This window comes from Pleurodeles waltl, chromosome 7 (genome assembly GCF_031143425.1).
Source record: "Pleurodeles waltl isolate 20211129_DDA chromosome 7, aPleWal1.hap1.20221129, whole genome shotgun sequence".
In the NCBI taxonomy this organism is placed as follows: Eukaryota; Metazoa; Chordata; class Amphibia; order Caudata; family Salamandridae; genus Pleurodeles; species Pleurodeles waltl.
Genome location: NC_090446.1, coordinates 1,515,713,232 through 1,515,735,810, shown reverse-complemented (window position 1 = coordinate 1,515,735,810; position 22,579 = coordinate 1,515,713,232). Strand labels below are relative to the sequence as shown.

The following is a 22,579-nucleotide window of genomic DNA, read 5'->3' as shown; positions in this document are numbered from 1 at the left end:
CGTATCAAAGCCGTAAACACTTGTCTAATATAGTTAAACATCATAAACAGTTTCTTCTCAGCGTGGGAAAAAAATCACATAACATATACAAATCTTTATCAGCTAGCAACTGTATGAAATTTAGTATAGATATGGGTGAGATAATCCTTACCTCCGCAATGTTAATAGAATTGAAAATTATTCTCTGTCAGGACTGGAGGCTCCGATTATGCCTGTTTAAAGGTGAGCCTCCACCACAGAAGCAACGTCTACAATGGGTTTGTAATAAAAAGCCTAAAACATGGACTCAGATTACCAGTCTGCTGCTTTTAAAATATCATCTAAGCGAGACCCCAAAGCAAACAATTTTGAAGCCATCGCACCTGTTGCGGAATGAGCGCCAAAAGCAGTAATGTCAATACCTGCTTTCGCTTAGAGACAGCACATCAATTTCGCTAAAGTAGCAAATGTTACAGGAAGAAATGGTTTCTTTAGCACAAATAACAATTGGCCTCGTATATTTGTACCAAATTCAGCGGATCTCTCCTCATACGCTTTCAGACATTGCACTATCCAAAGTTTAGGGTTATCTTGAAAGACTGGGTAAGACACTAACCTGGAATGACATTTAGCCCGTCTGGTAATAGTAAATGAAACTCCTTCAGGAGAGAAAGTTCACTCCCAGTTCTAATGCTCTCACATCTGACACTCTTTTACAGGAAATAAGGTATAAAAGAATGGTCAGTTTGGCCTATAACTGTTTTCTAGAAAGATATCTATTGTCCGGCCAAGAATTTAGGAATCGCAAATCTATATTAACATCCCATAAAACTGAATATTTCGGCTGAGTGGGTTTTACCATCCAAAAACCTCTTAATAGGTTACACACAACAGGTCTGCCATCTATTGGAGAATGACCCGCTAAAATAGCTGACCTAAAGTTGTCCACTAACCGATATGCCAAGCCTGAAGCGGCCAGCGAGGATAACAAATTTATAACTACACTGCATTCCACTCCAAAGGGATCTGCACTCCTTTCACTGCACCAATTACACTAGCGTCTCTATGCCGAAGCATATCTCTTGTGTGTTCCTGAGGACCAGTCTTGACTAATGTAGTCATTAGCTTCTCACAAAAGGTCAAGGAGACTCCATCTTTCCTTGAAACCCTCCATGCCACAAGATAGAGATGACCTGCGTGGATCAGCATCTGTGGAAGACCCCCCCGGGTCCAAAAGGAGGTTCCATCGCCACACATGTAGAATTGGGTAAGCACATACTAGTTCCAGAAGCACTGGAAACCACGTTTGCGCTCTCCACAGTGGAGTCACTAAGACAATTTCTGCCCTCTGGCATCTCAACTGTGCCAACACCCTGAAAATCATCAAAAAAAGGAGGCAAGGAATAACCCAGACAGGGGGTCCAATCCTGGAGTAGCACATCTTTGGCTCGTGCACCCGGATCTGGACGCTAGCTCAAATATATCAGAATTTGACGATTGAGGCGAGATGCAAATAAGTATATCTCGCATGGCCTTCAAAGTTGGTGAAGCTCAGAGAAGACTTTTGGGTGAAGTCTCCAGTTGCCGAAGATGTCATGAATTCCAATCCCCAATTATGTTGCGTTGGCCTGGGATATATTCTGCTGTTACTGATATATGATTCTGAAGGCAAAATTGGCCAAAATCTTTGGCTATCTTCGCCAGTAGTGATGATTTGGTCCTGCCTAACTTGTTCACATAGCGGACTGCGAAAATGTTGTCCATGCGAAGAAGTATGCAACAATTCGCCTTCTCGGAGAAAAGCTCTGAATTGCAAAGGACCCTGCCAGGAGTTCCAGGCAATTGATGTGGAGACTCAGCTCTGCATTGAACCAGCGACCCCTGTGAAGAACGGACTGCAGCGGGCTCCCCAACCCCAAAGGCTGTCATCGGACTTTATTATCATCTCTGGGGTTGAGCCAAATTCCAACTCTGCCATTCCAAGCCTCCATGCGGTCCAACCACCAAGAGATCTCTGTCTTGGCTTCGTCCATAGGAGAGACCCTTGTGGAGATGCTGGATATTTTGGCATTGAAGAACGAAATAATGAAGGGGCCCTGGGAAAATTGCTTGTATCAATGAGGCCAACAGCCCCACTGCACGAGCTATGAACCTCAATGAAACTGTCTGCTTAAAACTGATCTTCTTGATGATCCTGAATTTTTGTGGTGAAAGGATCAATTGGGCCTACCGTGATCCACCTGAAAGCCTAGGAACTCCAGGCATTGAGATGGGCTCAAGATTGATTTCTGAGCATTGATTATGAACCCAAGGTCTTGAAGGAGGAGCGCTTGTATCTCTGAGGTATCTCTGAGGAAACAAGCTTCTGTTCTAGTTGGGAAAAATACATTGTGTGAGGGGGGAAGTCTTGTACAGAAGGGTCATAAAATTCTAGTTTGTAACCTTGTACAGATTCAAGAACTCACAGATGTTGTGTTAACAATTGGCAGTTGTGTAAAAACTGACTCGTTCTGACCCCCAGTGAAACCTCAGACAATGGAATAATTCTCACCTGTGGAGCCAGAGTCCTGAAAATACCCTAGTGATCCCCTAAAGCGTCTCTTCTGGAAGCGACCTCTGTTGGCTCAGAAAGTGGGGTTGTAGGAGGAATCCTGATTACCTTCTCTACCTCTTTGATAGTATTCTCTTTGTGTGCCTTGGTGGTATCCACGGCTGAACGCTCACCCCCTGAAGTGTCTGACTCTGCCAAAAAGTGGTCCGAAAACCTTTTTAATCTATCATTGGGCCTTGTCCAAATTGGTGTATGTTGCCTCAAAGTTTGATAACTCCTTTAGAAAGGGAGCTTCACTAAGGAGGCTTTAAACGATCGGTCCAGATTTAGAGGAAGCTAGCTCTGTGAGCTTTAGATTTCATTTCAAGTGTATGGATCTGCGGTGTTTGCTAGAGAGAGCGCAGTTTGCGTTGCCTAGTTGGCATATCGCTCTTTGGGCCCAGCCGACTAATACATCAGCATCAATAGGTATTGCTGATTCCTTGGCCTGATAACCCATTTCCAATATTTTTTTTAACTTCCCTGAAACATCCAGTGACTTGTAGTGGCAAGATCTCCAAGCGAGATCAAGACCCTTCTTTGGGTCTTTGTCATATTTCTTTAGGTAGGTCACCATGGTGGGGTCCACCTCTAGTGTGTTGGTGACCTTGTCAGGCAGGTCCGGTCTGGAGCATTGTGATCTCAGACGAGTCCTGACCTCCTTGTCAAAACGTTGGCAGATATGTGAATGTGCATACTCCACTACTTCTTGTGGAGGAACCCATATCATTGACCTTGGGTGTATATCCCCTGGCTCAAATATAAGTACCCTTGGTTGTTTACAGCTTTCACTGTGGTGTGTTTTGCGCTTCAGTTTGCTCAGGCCAAGGTCGTCTCCTTGCTCAGAGCTCTTATAGGAGAAAGAATCTGCCTCATCTGACCTGTGAGTTGGTGAGGGGTCAGTTGGGACGCTGTAAGCATGTTCTTTGGTCATGGACGTAGGTAATTTATCGAAAGCCTCCGCATGGGGGCCCTTGGTCGACTTAGAGCTGGGCTTGTCCGGTGGTATCGCATAATAGCCCCCAATTGTCAGTGGTGTGGAGGATATCCAACCTTGTTGTTGTGCGAAACCACATTAGTGGCATTTCAAGGGCCTAATGGCTCACGCTAGGGCCTCATTAGCTGTATGCCGCACTCCAGCGTCCAGTGCTTCCACCAGTTTTTGTTCTAAAGATCCTGTGGGAACATCATAAAAATAGCCCACTCTGTCTTCCTCAGGTTCTTCATACATCGTGCCTGCTATGCAGTGTTAATTGCCACAGGAGGGATAGAGTATCAGTGTGCCCAGTCAGAAATAGCAATACTGTCCCCCATCTGGAGTAATCAGGGGGAGTAACAGACCAATAGACCCCTTAGCAAGGTCAAATTACCGTCAAGGTGGAGTTATAATTATTCAAGCATGGAGGTAGGACCTGCTCCCCACTGTAGGCAGAGCCTATGCACACTTTTCCAACCCTTTGGGGGGGAAGGAGAGAGAGAGAGAGAGAGAGAGAAAAAAAAAAGAAAGACTCTGACTCCCTGCTGCTAGAGTCTCATGCTGAATTGATGGAGCAAGACCACTTCAAATTAAGAGATCAGCAACTGCAATAAAAAGTAAACAACATGGGAGTGTGATATAGGTGACTCCATTAAAGTCTGTGGATGCATTTTGTGTGTCATACAAGCGAATAGAAGTTAAAAGCGGGTGACACGCGGACTATGGATGAGTTGTCAGGTATGTAATATACTCTGGTTGTGAATGCACACTGAAATCCTCTTGAACAGTGGACTCGTAAGTGTAACCTGTGTATCACTACCTTAAAATTAGTGTCCTTACTGGCAGACTCTTTAATATTGCATTCTTCTTTGACTTGTTGGCCTTTAGTTGATTCCTTTGAAGAATTCGCTCAAACATCTGACCGAACGTTTGGAGGTGTATGGTAAGCAGACCATTAAGACCTAAAATCCACCACATCTTTGGCAATCAATGTGTTATCTTCTCATAAAAACTGATCAGAGCTTTTTTCGAAAAAATAACCTTTGGTAGTTTGTTTAAGGTCATCTAAGAGCTACTGTTCAGTTTATCAGAGGTTTTCACAATTCTAACAACCTTGCAAGTCTTTGAACATTTCGAAATTCCCTTTTAGCAGAAAACAGCAGTCAAATTTCCACACTATCACCGATGGTCAATTTAAAGTTAGTCTCTAAAGTAGAAGAGGAACACTCTTTCCCATATTTGTATTCCACAGTTCTTTTGGCATTCTGATATAATGATTTCAAATTAAAAAGTGATCATTTGTTCTTAATCATTATTGGATCATTTCAGTACGTGGCACCCTGCCTTTCAGTAACTGAAATGGTGGCTAACAGGTGAATGAGTATCCAAGAACACTGATAGACCTAAATCGTATCATCTTCAAAGCTCTGAACATTACATTTGTCCACCGCACCTTCTTGGACAGCTTCAACAACAATTTTGTTGAACCTATCAATCAACAAGAGCATTCATATGTGGAGAATACAATATTGTTTTTGTGTAATATAAGGGTGCTTTTTAAAACTTCCTGAAGCTTAATAGAAGTGAATTGTACATCATTATCTGTAATAATGCATTTTAGATTACCTTGTTTTAGAAATCCTCTTTTACAAACACGGTAACTGAGTCAGTATAAGTTGATAGATCCACTTGATTCCTGCCTCATTAGAAAAACGATCACCCAAACCCAGGGCATATATCGCTGTCTGATTCTTTTATTAGTCGGTATCCTCCAAATGATCTGTTTGTGCTAAGGATAAAATACAAGAGTGCATCTTCTGTGGAAGAATAATGCAACCTTCTTTAAACGCAACTTATGAAATGACAGATATATACTTTTTAACCTTCTAACAAATATGCATTTCACTAGGCAAGAGCTTCTTCCTAAGCAAGCTCTTGACACAATTTTTTACATCCTTTATAATAACACATTCTGCTTCAAACCAGCTCTCCTTGGTGATTTTGCAATCAAACAAGTGTCCTTGACTGGAGCTACTACACATTTTTCCAACAACTCAATGCGTATACTGTTACTAGCACAACTATCAGGTAATCTAGGTTGACAATCTGCAACCAAGTTGCCTGACCCTGCAATGAAAATTGACATTAAAATTGTATTCATGATCAGTCCTGATTTATTTCCCCTATAATTACGTTTTGAAGTGTTCTATAACTCATGAACATGCCAGTTCTTCTCTATTAATGGTAGAAGACCTTTTGTCTGCAAACGATAAGGCCCTCAAAGCAAAAGCAATCATTTTCTCAATCCCTTCGACCTTTTGCACTAAAAGGTCCTTTACGCCTTCACAACTGGCATTGATAAAACAATCTATACAGCAATATGATGAAAAGGTGACATTAGAAGCAATCCAGGTGTAGACTTTTTCACTTTTAAAAATCCCAAAGGGCATTCCTCAAACCAATACAATTTCTCATATTTTTTAAGACCTCTCAAAGGTGCTGCAATAGTTAGTGGTAAACTTGTCAACAATAACCCCACACAAGAAGGAACAAAGTTGGTCCTTGTTGGATGAAGTACACATGTTCTCAATTGCCTATAATATATTTTGTTTAGGCAGAATACACTCTTGGGTGATGACACGACCAAACTATTCTACTCCATTAGACAGAAATGTGGATTTTTACATCTGCAGGGTCGTACTCCTATCTTGCAGGATCTTTAGAACTTGTAATAACCTAAAATTGTGCAATCCAAACAAATTGATCATCAGCTTTTGAAACAATGATGCCACTGACACAAGCTCTAAAATCATTCTTATATGATAATGGGCACCATCAGGGATAATAAATATGATTTAATGTCTGCAACTTTGATCTAACTTTACTTGGTAGTATTTTAGTTGTAGTTCTAATAAATTGAAATATTTTGCTGCCCCAACAACACCAACAGGCCCTGTGTTTTTGGAAGAGGATGACGTTTTTAATTTGTTTACTAAAAGACCTGAGACACACAACATTAAGAACCCTGCTTTTTTTGCAAACAAATTCAACTTAAGCCCCCATTCGGATGAATCAATGGTTTAATGGCCTCTTTCTTCTTTCCCTCTTTGAGCATAGAAATCAATTTGTTTCTTGCACAGAGAGGAATATCCCTTACCATGTGCTTATTGGGGACACAATTTGATTTTAACTTGATTCAGTATGGGAACCCCTTAACTTTACCCAGCTCTTTACGAAATAAATCTTTGCATAGAGAAATAATGCATGTAATACCTACCTCAATGATCCTGCAATAAATAGGCAAGTCTGCTGCTGGAATCATGATCTTGGCGAAATCACCATGTATGACTCCATCATACAGTGTGATTCTCAACTTTAGCCACATATGCTTTTCAAGACTAGTACCTGACTAGAAAGCTATAGAAGCTGTAAAATAGCCAACCAAATTAATTGAGTTTCCCCGTAACCATAGACCTTAATTACCATCATTTGATTCGATAGACCTTTCTTTTCACTTTAATTCTAAAAGCACTTCTGAAATCAGAGTGAATGGGAATCCAGAATCCAGCAGTTCTAAGTACAGGGGTCTACAGGGGTTACTGTCAACCATCAAGCTTTTGATCTTATTCATTGAACAAACCGGTTCTTCATCTGAACTTTCTTTGGCCAACAGAACAATATTTTCCTTAGTTGCATCACGTTTTTGACAGTCATTACTAAAATTTTAACAGAATTCATATTTCGCAAAAACCAGCGAACACTTGAAAAGTGACCAACTTTGCCATACTGCACGCCTTGTGCAAAGCTGGATAAACTGCCTTGTCATTGTGAGATTTCCCACCACACTTTATGCATTGTCCTCTAAAAGAAGTTTGATCTTTCATTATATTAAATTTCATTCTGTACTTGTTTCTCACTAGAGGTATTTCTTCCTCTGCATCTTTGTCTCTGTTCAAAACTTTAAATAATCTGGTAGATGTTTCAGTTCTTTGAGTTCTTTCAGCAAAGGTGGGATTGTTATGTCTCAGAAGTTGCTTATGTTTTGTTTTTTGTGCTACAAGAGTAATTTGATCATGAATATCCTGACCAATAATGAACCAAATAAGCAATTGGCAGGTAGTATGGATTTAGCAATCAATGGGTTTCCAAGAAAATTGATGTCTGGAGTAAAAGTTTCATCGCTTCATAACCATTTATGGTTCATCGGTGAACTGTGACTCAAGTATATCCTGTACCTCAGCATACCCAACGTAGGCTGCCGGTTGCACGACTTAAGGGGGCTTCAAGGAAGGGAGTTGATCAAACATTTCCTGGGCCTCTGCATCAAACAAATTCAATAAAATGTGTTTTTCCCTGGCTGGTGTAAGTGTAAAAATTTAAAATAATTACTGTGGTGAACGTCGCCATAGGTAGGAGCACACACTCGAGATGCTTAGTGAAACTATTGTATTGCTTTGTTACTCATACTTGTAATCAGCAATATTGCTAAATGATTTAACAATGAAATCACTTTGCCTTTAAATCACAACAATGGTTCGCAACCATCTCCTAATGAGTTTCGGGACTGGGCATTTCTTCTTCAGGGGAATAAACAATATAGCCAAACACTAGAATCAAGCAGTGATTGGAATTAGCCATTGTATATGCAGTACACACCCCACATTGTATAATACAGTTATATTCTGCACTATAGATACCCGCTTACAGTTCCACATCCAAACCTCCAGCACTTCCGCTGCTCAGCCCTCTCCGTGATGCGACTAGAAGACTGGTTAGCCAAGATGGTCGCACACATATATGTTACGTTGATGCGCATCATAGTCACCAGATTGATCTATCTCGAGCAAGATGTATCATTCATTTTTACTTATGCAGTACCTCATCATGGTGTTTAAAATACCACTTTTACAAAATACAGCTTCCAGTAAACAGAGCGAACCATATACATTATACAAGAAGTAACATGTTTTTTCTATTCGTTATGTAACTAGTCAAGTAGTCTGTCTATGTTTTCCATTGTAGTCCGTTCCAAAGCTTGACAACAATGTCCTCAGTGTCTGTTCCTATAATTTACTATTGTAAGTTTCTGAAGGAACATCTTATAGTAGAGTGTCCAAAGATCCCTCACAGGGATTTACAAAAAACAATTATATGAGACCATCTCATTCACACCTCTTGGTTAAAATGTCCCCCAAAAGTTCTAGCCAACACATCTCTTTGTGCAGTGTTTTTTCTGTGTCCCCTCTTCTTTTGGATTAAACAACATGTTCACAAATTTCGTATTTCAAATGGTTGATATCATGTCTTATGCTTATAGCGCATGTCGCCACTGATGACTGTTCATGTTTATTTCTGATATCGGATTTGTGTTCACAGATCTGTGTTTTAATCATCCTCGTTGTTGGGACCACGTAGGCAATCGCGTATTGACATTTCAACAAGTAGATCACACCCTTTGTTAAACATGTTGCGTAATGTTTGACTTTAATTTTATCATCAGTTATCAGGTGTTGTGCTTCTCCTCCCTTGATAACATTGCAACATTGTGCACAATGTAGACATGAGAACTTTCCTTTTGATTGTGATATAAAATACGCAAAGTTTTTTGTAACATCATCTTTGACAACCAACTACTGGACACGTTTCTTTCTTGTAAACCCAAACATCACCCTAGATTGACATAGTTCGTTTACGGTGTTATTACTTTCCAGAATGTTCCATTTTTGTGCACTCTTTTTTGGCCCTTTCGTCAATGCCGTTGTTCTATCAATGTTCTTTAGTTTTCGCTTTGCTTCTTTAACCACTGGTTGCAAGTAGTTTTTTTGTCAAATTTAATGCACATTTTATGTTCGATTATCTGGTATCATTCCTTGTATGTATTCATTCATTTAGGTCTTAAATAGATGGCTGAAGGGTAAATTTGCGGGTAAAGATATCGAGTGGAAACATCTTGCATCAAGTGTGCCGTTTTTGTCTGTTGGCTTTACACACAAGCCTTTAATTCATTTATCTTGTCAAACATTATTTCTTAAATATAGAAAAGTCCTATCTGGTTGTCCTGTAATTAGCGTAAACTTAATCAAATTGAGGCTTGTATTCAAATACTTTTCAAATTCTCTTAATTCACCATGTGTACCTTTCCATAGACCCAAAACATCATCAACATAGCACCATCATTTTTTACTATGGCCTTTCCATTGTTGGTTGGACAGTATCATTTTTGTTCATTGAGATGCAGAAGGATAGTCACGTATAGGTTGGGGCCATATTGCTGCCCATCGCGATATCTGCCATGTCTGTAGGTAAAGTAAATCTGTAAATCTGAAATATGAATGATCTAGGATGATATGGAGTAAATTTATCAAGAAGGTCACCTTTCACACAAATTCAGGATGTTCTAGAATCAACAATTTTACATGAATAATTTTTCTTCACAAGTGTTTGTAGACAAGTGTGGTAGCCATCTAGAGGGAAAAGCATTGGCAAAGTCAATAGGTGTCACCAGATTATTGCGCTCTTGTTCTGCAGCCGTGTTCCTCATTGGATTTCCTGTACACGCCGAGCTCTTTCCCGTCCCTGGCATGCAGTACTGTTGATGCCTCGATTCTGAAGTCCTGTACCATTCACAGTCTCTACTAATAGCAGTTTTTCTGCTCTTTGTGGCTTTTTCTTCCTAACTGGGACCCTCTCAAGGAGACGCCTGACACCTTTTGCAGGTGTAGTAAAGGCACGGTGGCACAGTAACAACTGGGAGATGCCACCCTTTCCTCAAGAAGGAAACGAAAGACCATGAGAGCATCCTGGTGTACGACACCCTGTCAGTGGCATAAAGTATACTTGTGAAGCTTCACCAAAATAACACAACATGGGGTTTCACTGTCTCGCAGTGGTACAGGGCTAAGCTGACTACTACACACACACATCCTTGTTAAAGAACAGAATGTGCATGTTCAGAAAAGTGCAATGGATTAGTAAGTACCTCCATTGTGTTGGTGGCCAGGTGCTATGCAAGTGAGAAGCGGAAATGTCATATGTTCCTCGTTTAGTGGATATAGATAACACGTAGCCAATCAAATGAATGCTTCCCACAGCATTTCATTTGGTTGTAAGAATTCTATCTGATTAGAGAAGGAACCGTGTACACACAAAGGGGGTTATTCTAACTTTGGAGGAGGTGTTAATCCGTCCCAAAAGTGACGGAAAAGTGACGGATTTACCACCAGCCGTATTACGAGTCCATTATATCCTAGGGAACTCGTAATACGGCTGGTGGTATATCCGTCACTTTACCGTCACTTTTGGGACGGATTAACACTCCTCCAAAGTTAGAATAACCCCCAAAGTGTGTTTTCAGTCTTAGAGAGTATACTAAGCAAACTTCCTCAGTAAAGTCTCTTTACAGATATTAATCCACCTGTACACAAAGTGTTCAACTTGACATGGAGTTTCCCTTTTGCGTCCCTTTGCTGTCATTACTGGAACACATCAAAGGTGTTGTACATGTACTTTTGCAACTTGCTTTTGTCAGGAAATCGCAGAATATTTAAGAGATAAGAAACATGTGTTTAAATGCACTGATTTACCCGGTAGGCTGTCTTAAAGATGACTACCAATTCAGTAGTCAGTGTCACAGACCATAATCACTTCTACAACCACAGTGATAAAAGATGATTATGAAATGTAGTTATTGCCCTCTCTTATAACAGTATATCAAATAATGGGTTCACTCGAAGAACAAATCAAAGTAGAATCCATTAGGATGAAATAGGGTAAGCCCTGATATAGTGACTTTGACTTACTGAATTTAAGTAAATGCACACAAACGAGATTTACAATATAATTTGGTGAGCCTGGCAGAATTTTGATTCTTCTCTTTTTATTTATTTTTTATTTGCACACTTTTCGTGGTTTGTGTCTTTCTTTTCTTATTTCTTTATAGATTGGTTTCTCTTAAATGTCATGTTGGCAATCAGTCCTTATGATGACCCTGGTCAAGTTAACCATATTGTAGTTGAAACGTTTAACTTAATATTTTAATAAGGACTGTCTACGTTGATTGTATCACTGTCCTCCAGATTTGAAAAGTTTCAGCGATGTGATTTTCTCTTATACGCTATGTTTTTCAATTGCAGCCTCTTATCTCATTCACAATAGCTTAACCTATTTTATTCTGCTTTGTTTTTTTTTCAATCTCCCCCCCGGCCCCCCTCCGAGTGAACGCAGTATTTGTTATATCTACAGTACCCTGGTTCTGAGGGTTATACAGTTGACCCAGGCTATTGTTACATACTCTTTCATAACAAGTCAGTTGAATTCACAATATTTTGTGAGTGTTTACCAAACCCGTTTGGCCCACCTTTATAAAATGTTTAGACCTTCAGCATTGACAGCCCTCACATTCTGAAAACATTTACATATGCAGCCCGAGTTGATGTCTATTACTGTTATAAACACAAAACACTATGGGGGTCATTCCGACCCCGACCGGGGTCGGCGGGAGCACCGCCAACAGGCTGGTGGTGCCCTGCAGGGCATTCTGACCGCGGCGGTTTGGCCGCGGTCAGAAGAGGAAAACCTGCGGTCTCTCGCCGGTTTTCCGCTGCCCGACGGAATCCTCCATGGCGGCGCAGCTTGGGGATTCCGACACCCCATACCGCCATCCTGTTCCTGGCGGTATGGGGTGTTGTGGGGCCCCTGGGGGCCAGTGGCATGGGCCCTGCAGGGGCCAATGGCATGGGCACTGCAGGGGCCCCCGTAAGAGGGCCCCACTTTGAATTTCAGTGTCTGCTGTGCAGACACTGAAATTCGCGACGGGTGCAACTGCACCCGTCGCACCTTCCCACTCCGCCGGCTCCATTCGGAGCCGGCTTCCTCGTGGGAAGGGGTTTCGGCGGTTCCCGCCAGGCGGGCGGCTCCCGCCGCCCGCCGGGGTCTGAATGACCCCCTATGTGTAGGTCTAATTAGAAAATATAAACAATCTGGAATTGGAGTCCTTCTACTTTCAGTGTGTTCATAAATCTGTAAAATGCCCACCAACATTATGTGTGATAATCTTTATCGAGGATAACAGTCTGCTTTGTGTCCTTTCCTATTGAGACCTCACTCCTCCGTTGGGCAGAAGTGACTGAGCGCACTGACACCTCTTTCTGTCCCTATACTGTGGTACTGCGAGTGACTCAACAGAAGCACTGGTAGCTGTGATCACAGTGTCTATCTCTCACCTCATAGCGCTATGCTAAAAGTAGGGTAGTGGTTCGTTTGGATTCCGGTCAAAATTCTGTAATCTGGGACCTCTCTCATGATCTTACGTGAGAACCACCCCAAGTTAGGGTTTTTAATGAGAAACTCTGTCCTGTGACCGCCTCCATAGAGGACTCATTAAGAGAACTGGTGTACAGCTCCTTCCCAGGCTTCTGCGTGATTCAGGTAACTCAACATCTGCCTCACTCAAGGCTTTCATTCCATGGTGTCCTCAGACACACTGCAGGTGCTGATTGTCCAGTACTGGTCCCCTGAGTGAAAGCACAAAGAACCCCTACTGAAAATGTACACACCTGAGCCCACTAATCAGAAGCCGGTTCTGAAAAAATGCCTTGCCTGACGCAAAATTAGATGACAGCCCAACAAGCAGAAACATTCTACTCCTGCGATGCCCAGATAACCTGACTGTGCTTTCTAGGTGTGGTGTGTAGTTCAAATTACATTTCTCTCACCTAGAAGAATCACTTGTGTTGGAAAACACAGTGTTCTCTTTGGTCCACAGATTTAAGGCAATCTGCCAATACCCACTAGTCAAGTTATTGGTGCTGCATCTGATCCAGAATTGATTTCCCTTTAACTTGTGAAGGAGCAGGTGGTCTCTTTGCAATGGGATGGACATCTGTCCTTTTGACCCTCTTCTTTAGATTCTCGGTGCCCCCTTTTCTCCATCCTGATCCTCTTGTATAGGAGCTCTGTGCACTTTCTTCTCTGTCCTGATTATCTTTGTGCAGGTGCACTGTGCTGCTTCTTCTTTGTCCTGATGGTCTTTCTATAGGTGCACTGTGCGGCTTCTTCTCTGTCCTGATGGTCTTTCTATAGGTGCTCTGTGCTGCTTCTTCTCTGGCCTGATGGTCTTTCTATAGGTGCTCTGTGCCCTTTTTTCTCTGTCCTGATTATCTTTGTACAGGTGAACTGTGCTGCCTCTTCTCTCTCCTGATGGTCTTTCTATTGGTGCTCGGTGCTCTTTCTTCTCTGTCCTGATGATCTTTCTATAGGTGCACTGTGCGGCTTCTTCTCTGTCCTGATGGTCTTTCTATAGGTGCTCTGTGCCCTTTTTTCTCTGTCCTGATTATCTTTGTACAGGTGAACTGTGCTGCCTCTTCTCTCTCCTGATGGTCTTTCTATTGGTGCTCGGTGCTCTTTCTTCTCTGTCCTGATGATCTTTCTATAGGTGCACTGTGCTGCTTCTTCTCTGTCCTAATCCTCTTTGATAGGTGCTCCGTGCTAATACTCTTATGTAGGGTCTCTGTGTCCCATCTTCTCCGTCCTGATCCTCCTCTATAGAGTCTCTGTGCCCCTTTTCTCCGCCCTGAACCTCATCTATAAGTACTATGTTCTCTCTCTTCTCTGTCCTTATGGTCTTTCTATAGGTGCTCTGTGCCCTTTTTTCTCTGTCCTGATTATCTTTGTACAGGTGAACTGTGCTGCTTCTTCTCTCTCCTGATGATCTTTCTATAGGTGCACTGTGCTGCTTCTTTTCTGTCCTAATCCTCTTCGATAGGTGTTCTGTGCTAAAACTCTTATGTAGGGTCTCTGTGTCCCATCTTCTCCGTTCTGATCCTCCTCTATAGAGTCTCTGTGCCCCCTTTTCTCCGCCCGGAACCTCATCTATAGGTATTATTTTCTCTCTCTTATCTGTCCTTATGGTCTTTCTATAGGTGCTTTTTGCTCCTTCTATGTCCTGATCATCTTCTATAGATGCTCTGTGCCCCCTCTTCTTTGTCCTGACCCCTTCTATACATGCTCTTTAGCCCCTGTTTCTCTGTCTGGAGCCTGTTCTTTAGGTGGTCTGTGCCCCTCTTCCCTGTCCTGATTATCTTTGTTTTCTATAAGTGCTGTAAGGAAATGCCTTCCTTGGCATGGTTACCACCTAAGGTTTTGCCTTTTGTTGATGCCAGTTATGATTGAAAGTGTGCTGGGACCCTGCTAACCAGGCCCCAGCACCAGTGTTCTTTCCCTAAACTGTACCTTTGGTCCCACAATTGGCACAGCCCTGGCACACAGATAAGTCCCTTGTAAATGGTACCCCTGGTACCAAGGGCCCTGATGCCAGGGAAGGTCTCTAAGGGCTGCAGCATGTCTTATGCCACCCTGCGGACCCCTCACTCAGCACATGCACACTTCCTCACAGCTTGTGTGTGCTGGATGGGAGAAAATGACAAAGTCAACATGGTACTCCCCTCAGAGTGCCATGCCTACCTCACACTGCCTATGGCATAGGTAAGTCACCCTTCTAGCAGGCCTTACAGCCCTAAGGCAGGGTGAGGGTGAGGGCATATGTGCATGAGTACTATGCCCCTACAGTGTCTAATCAAAACCTTAGACATTGTAAGTGCAGGGTAGCCATAAAGAGTATATGGTCTGGGAGTTTGTCAAACACAAACTCCACAGTTCCATAATGGTTACACTGAAATCTGGGAAGTTTGGTATCAAACTTCTCAGCACAATAAATGCACAATGATGCCAGTGTGGGATTTATTGTAAAATGCACCCAGAGGGCATCTTAGAGATGCCCCCTGAATACCAGTCTGACTCCTAGTGCTAGGCTGACCAGTTTCTGCCAGCCTGCCACAACCAGACGAGTTTCAGGCCACATGGGGTGAGTGCCTTTGTCACTCTGTGGCCAGGAACAAAGCCTGTACTGGGTGGAGGTGCTTCTCACCTCCCCCTGCAGGAACTGTAACACCTGGCTGTGAGCCTCAAAGGCTCATGCCTTTTGTTACAGCACCCCAGGGCATCCCAGCTAGTGGAGATGCCCGCCCCTCCGGCCACTGCCCCCACTTTTGGCGACAAGGCTGGAGGAGGTAATGAGAAAATACAAGGAGGAGTCACCAGCCAATCAGGACAGCCCCTAAGGTGCCCTGAGCTGAGGTGACCCCTGCCTTTAGAAATCCTCCATCTTGAGTTTGGAGGGTTCCCCCAGTAGGGATAGGGATGTGCCCCCCACCCCAGGGAGGAGGCACAAAGAGGGTGTAACCTCCCTAAAGGACAGTAGCCATTGGCTAATGCCCCCTAGACCTAAACACACCCCTAAATTTAGTATTTAGGGGCAATCCAGAACCCAGGAAATCAGATTCCTGCAACCTACACAAAGAAGAAGGACTGCTGACCTGAAAGCCCTGCAGAGACGACAACTGACTTGGCCCCAGCCCTACCGGCCTGTCTCCAGACTCAAAGAATCTGCACAGCGACGCATCTGACAGGGACCAGAGACCTCAGAGGACTGCCCTGAAACCGAAGGACCAAGAAACTACAGAGAACAGCCAGCGGCACTATTCACCAACAGCAACATCTTTGCAACAAAGAAGCAACTTTTAAAGAACTCACTCTTCCCACCGGAAGCGTGAGACTTCACACTCTGCACCCGACGCCCCCGGCTCGAGCTTCAGAGAACCAACACTGCAGAGAGGACTCCCAGGCGACTGCGACCTTGTGAGTAACCTGAGACGACCCCCCTGCACCTCCACAGCGACGCCTGCAAAGAGGATCCAGAGGCTCCCCCGACCGCAACTGCCTGGTAACAAAGAACACGATGCCTGAACCAAGCACTGCACCCACAGCCCCCAGGACCGAAAGGAACCAACCTCCAGTGCAGGTGTGACCAGCAGGCGGCCCTCTTCCTAGCCCAGTCGGTGGCTGGCCTGAGAAGCACCTCCGTGCCCTGCCTGCATCACCTAAGTGACCCCCGGGTCCCTCCATTGCTATTAATAGCAAATCCAACGCCAACTTTGAACACTGCACCCGGCCGCCCCTGTGCCGCTGAGGGTGTGTTTTGTGTGCCTGTTTGTGTCCCCCCCAGTGCTCTACAAAACCCCCCGGTCTGCTCCCCGAGGACACGGATACTTACCTGCCAGCAGACCGGAACCAGAGCACCCCTGTTCTCCATAGGCGCCTATGTGTTTTGGACCTCCTTTGACCTCTGCACCTGACCGGCCCTGGGTTGCTGGTGCAGTGACTTTGAGGTTGCCTTGAACACCCAAGGGTGGGCTGCCTATGCCCAGGAGACTGAACTTGTAAGTGCTTTACTTACCTCAGAAACTTAACCATACTTACCTCCCCCAGGAACTGTTGATTTTTGCACTGTGTCCACTTTTAAAATAGCTTATCGTCATTTTAACCTATACTTTGTGTACTACTACTTTAATTCAAAGTTCCTTACTTACCTGTGTGGAGTACCTTGCATTTTATGTATTTACTTTAAATCTTGAATCTTGTGGTTCTAAAATAAATTAAGAACATATATTTTTCTATATAAAAACTATTGGCCTGGAGTTAAGTCTTTGAGTGTGTGTTCCTCATTTATTGCCTGTGTGTGTACAACAAATGCTTAACACTACCCTCTGATAAGCCTACTGCTCGACCACACTACCACAAAATAGAGCATTAGAATTATCTAATTTTGCCACTATCAACCTCCAATGGGAACCCTTGGACTCTGTGCACACTATCTCTCACTTTGAGATAGTATATAAAGAGCCAACTTCCTTCAGGTGCTCTCTTTTCTCTGCCCTGATCCTCTTCTATAGGAGTTCTGTGCTCCCTCTTCTCTGTTCTGATCCTCTTCTATAGGTGCTCTGTGCACCCTCTTGTCTGGCCTGATCCTCTTCTATAGGTGCTCTGCACTCCCTTCCTCAGTCTTGCTCCTCTTCTGTAGGTGCTCAGCGCTCCCTCTTCTCTGCCCTGCTCCTCTTCAATATGTGCGCTGAACTCCCTCTTCTTAGTTGTGATCATCTTCTGTAGATGCTCTGTGCTCCTTCCCCTCTATCCTGGTCCTCTTATATAGGTGCACTCGCTCCCTCTTCTCTGCCCTGATTCTCTTCTATAGCTTCTCTTTGCTCTCTCTCTTCTCTGTCCGGATCTTCTATAGGTGCTCCGTGCTCCCTATTCTCTGTTCTGATCCTCTTCCATATGTGCCCTCTCCTCTCTCTTCTCTGTCCTGATCCTCTTCTATAGGTGCTCTGCTCCCTCTTCTTTATCATGAGACCCCGTTATAGGTGCTCTCTGGTCTGTCTCCTCTATCATGTTTCTCCTCCCACAGGCACTCGGTGCTCCCTCTTTACTATACTGTGACCCCCTTCTATAGGTGCTCCCTGCCCCCGTTCTCTGCCGTGATGTACTTTCATAGGTGCCCTGTGCTCTCTCCGTTCTGTCCTGATCCTCTTTAATTGGTGCTCTGTGCTCCCTCTCCTCTATCCTGAGACCACTTCTATAGGCACTCTGTGTTCCCTTTCCTTTATCCTTTTTCTCCTCCTATAGGTGCTCTGTGCTCTCTCTTTACTAACCTGAGACCACTTCTATAGGCATTCTGTGCTCCTGCTGCTGTGCCTTGTTTTCCTTTTCTTTAGCCTTGAACCTCTATAGGTTCTCTGTCCTTCCACTGCTCTCCCATGATCCCTCTCTCTCTTTGTACCCGCAGCTCTTTGAGCCGGTGAGTGCCACCTATACATACCTGCTGGCTGACCAGGCGACGAGAGAGGCCGTCCTGATTGACCCAGTGCTGGAGAAAGCGCCGCGAGACGCCAAGCTGGTGCAGGACCTCGGACTCAATCTTTTGTATGCTGGTGAGTACTAGAGCCTGACTGTGGGTTGCTCTGCTCCCTAGCAGCATATTTACTTCTGTAGGTGCCCAATGTCCCACATCTACTACCCATAGTGTTACAGGGGAGTACCAACTATGGCCTGATTTAGATTTCGGATGTGTTTACTCTGTCACAACGGCGACGGATAGCCCGTCTGCCGAAATCTAATTCCCATTATATCCTATAGGATTTAGATTTCGGTTGACTGGGTATCCGTCACCGCTGTGACGTAGTAACTCGTCCACCAATATCTAACTCAGGCCCTTAGTCTCCTACCTAGACGGCTGCTTGTGAGTACCAGGTACGTTTCTTTCCTGTTGACTGTCCAGCCGCGGCCCGTCCCTTGGGGCTGAGGGCCACCTCCCTTCCCCGCCTTTTGCCACGCAAGAAGAGTGTCTGTCAGGCTGAGCAAAGGTCAGCCTGACAGACACTCTTCATTTTGAGGTCAGGCAGCCAGGAGCTGGGCATGCATTTAAATGTGGAGATTCCCGGCTGCCTGAGCTGAACTTTGCTGGGTTGAAGAAGTCACAGCCCTGTGGGCGTGACCTCTTCAGCCTGGCAAAGGTGCCTCGAGGCCCTCCCCCGCATAACGAGGGGGAACATCACCAATTGCTTCTGACCTGGGTGCTTTAGTTTTAAGCCCTGACGCTCCCAGGGCTGTGTCAATCAGTTACATTTAATCACAGAGTGGGGTGGGGTCAGCAGGGTCAGTGGTGGGGTGGGGTCAGCAGTCTCACTGACTCCATCTCACTCTGTGACGAGTTGGGACTGCTGCCTTCCCTCATTGACTGACCTTAGGTTAGCCAGTGAGGGAAGGCAACAGTCCCAACCCTCCTCGGACTTCTGAGGCAGAGCTGAAGATAAGTGTGTTTTTTTTAAATGAATGTTTGGCGCATGCGTGTATGTTTGAATATTTGATAATGAGTGTTGTGAATGGATGTGTGTGTGCGTGCGTGAATGAATGAGTGTGAGTGTGCATGTGTGCCTGTTGTCCCGCCCCCCCTCCTAAAATTACCGGCCACCACTGTGGCTGTCACAGTAGAGTGCTTCTCTGTCTCAGTCCTAAGCTAAGGCATGTCACAGGTGAGTACTTGGTACATCTCCATCCAGCGGAATGTTGATGGTCTGTTATGTGTTATATTTACTGTTTGTGTAATACACATGAGTCTGTGTAGCACGTATGATGTACACCTTTATGTGGACATGGCATTTCCTCCTTTCTGTGCTGTGTTCCTCCAGTTCTGGTGCCTGTGTCATTTGCGTGTTTTTTCCTTTGTTTATGTCTATGGAAGTTTTGTTGCATGTGTTTTCTGGAGGATGTTTTTCTGGTTCTGTATTTCCTGGAATCTAGAGGAAGAATGCAACCATAGGAGGAAAGTAATTGAGTCAGAACTGGACCAGATAATCTACCAGCTGTAATGACAACATTTATTGTAGATTGGTGGAGTGCGATTCTGGTAATACTGTTTAGAGCAATAACCATGACAGGTTCAGTGCCAGAAAGCTGGAAGAGGCAATCCTTAAAGCTGTACATAAAAAGGGCCTGTTCACAAGCCAAAGTCTCATGTATGTAGGGGAGAAGTTTTTTTGTAAATTCATTTTAAATAGATTGAATGACTGGACCGATGAGGAGAGATTGATGGCTGTGAAACAGGAGGGCTTTAAAGCTGAGCATTCAGCTATTGCAATCAGAAAGCAAATCTCTACTGCTGCTTGGTAGACTTTTTGGCGGCCTTCCACTTAGTGACTCGTGAGATTCCATGGGCTAACTTAGATAGGATAGGGATGCCTAGGGGCTGTTGAGTATACTAAAGGAACAGCATCAGAGCAAATTGGGCGCAGGTAGAATTAGATAAGGATGGAATTTTACCTAAGATTGAGATACCACATGGTTCGCGGGGCGGTGTGCTGGCCTCGACCTTGTTCGCACTGTGTTTAAGGGATCTCGCAGAAACCCTATTGGGGTCCGCCTCCTTTTCCCCAAAGATGGGTGGATACCATATACCCTGTCTGTCTTAGTCATTATGGCTATGACACAAATTGGGCAGGAATTAGATGCCTTTGTAAGGTTCTGTAAGACCAAGGAACACATGATTAATATGGAAAAAAAATATTAGTATTTGGTCAGAAGGAAAAAAAGAGTTTAAATGGTAGTTAGAGAGGGCACGTATAAAAGAGGTAGAAACGTACCAATATGTGGGCTTGCATTTAACATTTAACTTAAGATGGAAAAAACACTTTGAAGTGGTTAAAATAAATGCTATGCACACATAATGGGGATAAATAAATTCAGGAAGGTGGATGACTGGCCCAATCTGGACTCACTTTTAAAGCTACGATTCAGACAAAATGGTTGTATGGCGCCAACATTTTATTTTTGAGTGGGATGCATTGTTGGCAAGGAATTGAAGGTCAGTGCTTGAAAAGGGTTCTGAATATGCCCAAATCAGTTAAGGTCCAGGCGCTAGGGCTGGACTTGGGAATGACCTCCTGGTCCTGCCTCTCAGAGAAGGCTACTTTGAGATTATGGAACAAGCTGTTGGACCCGAGTAGGCTGAAGACAACCCAACTGTGTAGAGATGAGATCTTACAGAAGTGAAATGAACTGGGCTGCGAGCTATGGAAGAGTTTGCTATCAGTAAAAGAGCAATACTCATCTGGCTGTCCCAGATGTGATGTCCCTCTCCAAATTCTGAAAAAAGGTCCACGGGTAAGGATGAAAGAAATCTCAAGAAGGCGAGATTTTAGGCATATCCCTTCGAAGAAGTCCACCTTACGCTCTTGGGACTCATGGCAGAGTCATACGGTATTCCCTTGTCTGTCAGCATTGGCAAAGCCCGTTATGAGGCAAGAACTCTTAAGGCTTTCAATCGTGGTCAACCCTGTGTATTTGGGTGCTGACATGGCAAGAAGGCGAAAAATAAACAGGGGTTTAGGAGGATGTGGGATGCAATTGAAATCCAATAATGAGCACATGTTATTACATTGTCTGTTTTTTGGATTTTTAGAGCCGAGTGATGGACATTTTTAAGCTAGTTTTCAATCAATCAATCAATCACTGCATTTGTAAAGCGCGCTACATACCCGCGAGGGTCTCAAGGCGCTGGGGAGAGGGGGGTGTTACTGGTCGAAGAGCCAGGTCTTGAGGAGTCTTCTGAAGGCCAGCAGGTCCTGGGTCTGTCGTAGGATGGTGGGGAGAGTGTTCCAGGTCTTGGCGGCGAGGTAGGAGAAGGATCTGCCGCCGGCAGTGGTTTTTCAGATGCGGGGGACTGTGGCGAGGGCGAGGTTGGCTGAGCGGAGGCTTCGTGTGGGGGTGTAGAAGCTGAGTCGGTTGTTGAGGTAGGTGGGTCCGGTGTTGTGCAGTGCTTTGTGTGCGTGGATCAGGAGCTTGAAGGTGATCCTTTTTTTAAGAAAATATGAAAAATCTAACCGTTGGAAGTTTCGAAATTCCTATTTCATATGCAGTTCTTAAATATGATCTGTGCAATATGTGTGTTTTTAATAATAGGAACATTCGGGATAAATTTTAATGGGGAGGGATGTATGTGGGTGTTGGAAATACAGTGGCCTGGTACAGTTGGGTTTGTGAGCATTAAGGAGACCAGTTATGGTGCATCTTAACCTGCTTCCATTTTAATAATTAAATGGCATCTCATCAATGGAAATGGAAATGAAAAATTAAGTTATACATTTTTGTTGGATTTTATTCTGTATAGATTTTTATAGTTGTGTATTTTGTGGGCTGTTTTATGGACTATGATGCAAAATAAATGTATTTATTGCTGACTGAGGTTGAGATTTTTCTATCATATATCAAATATCAGTATGTTGCAAGAAACACTGTTCTGAAAATGTGTTTGCAATCCAAAAAGAAAAAGGTAGGCAGAGGCCTAATATGGGACAGTCTCAAAGACATCATCTTGGCATGTCCAGATCCCCCATGTCAGATGTGATTGCTTGACACAGTCATTTCTTTTCCATTGCAGTTTGGTGCCAGTCCCTTTTTGTGTTTTCATTATAAACAGACAACTACATATCCCTGAATGCACATCACATTTGGGATTGATAATCTCCAGATTGCAACAAGGTTCTTTTAATAAAGTATATATCTAAAGGTCACACATATCACATACAGATATCACTTGTAGACATACAGAACATGGACGTCATTTAGGGGTCGCGGGTGCGACTCAT

The 22,579-nt window shown here is 43.9% G+C and overlaps 1 protein-coding gene across 1 annotated transcript in view; it reads left to right on the top strand.

The window, feature by feature from the left end:
* Positions 1-22,579, top strand: part of ETHE1 (ETHE1 persulfide dioxygenase) — a 49,632-nt gene that overhangs the window by 6,296 nt on the left and 20,757 nt on the right. The window contains exon 2 of the mRNA XM_069201322.1: positions 18,223-18,367. Coding sequence (XP_069057423.1) covers positions 18,223-18,367 — 145 coding nt within the window. The remainder of the gene's footprint in view (positions 1-18,222; positions 18,368-22,579) is intronic.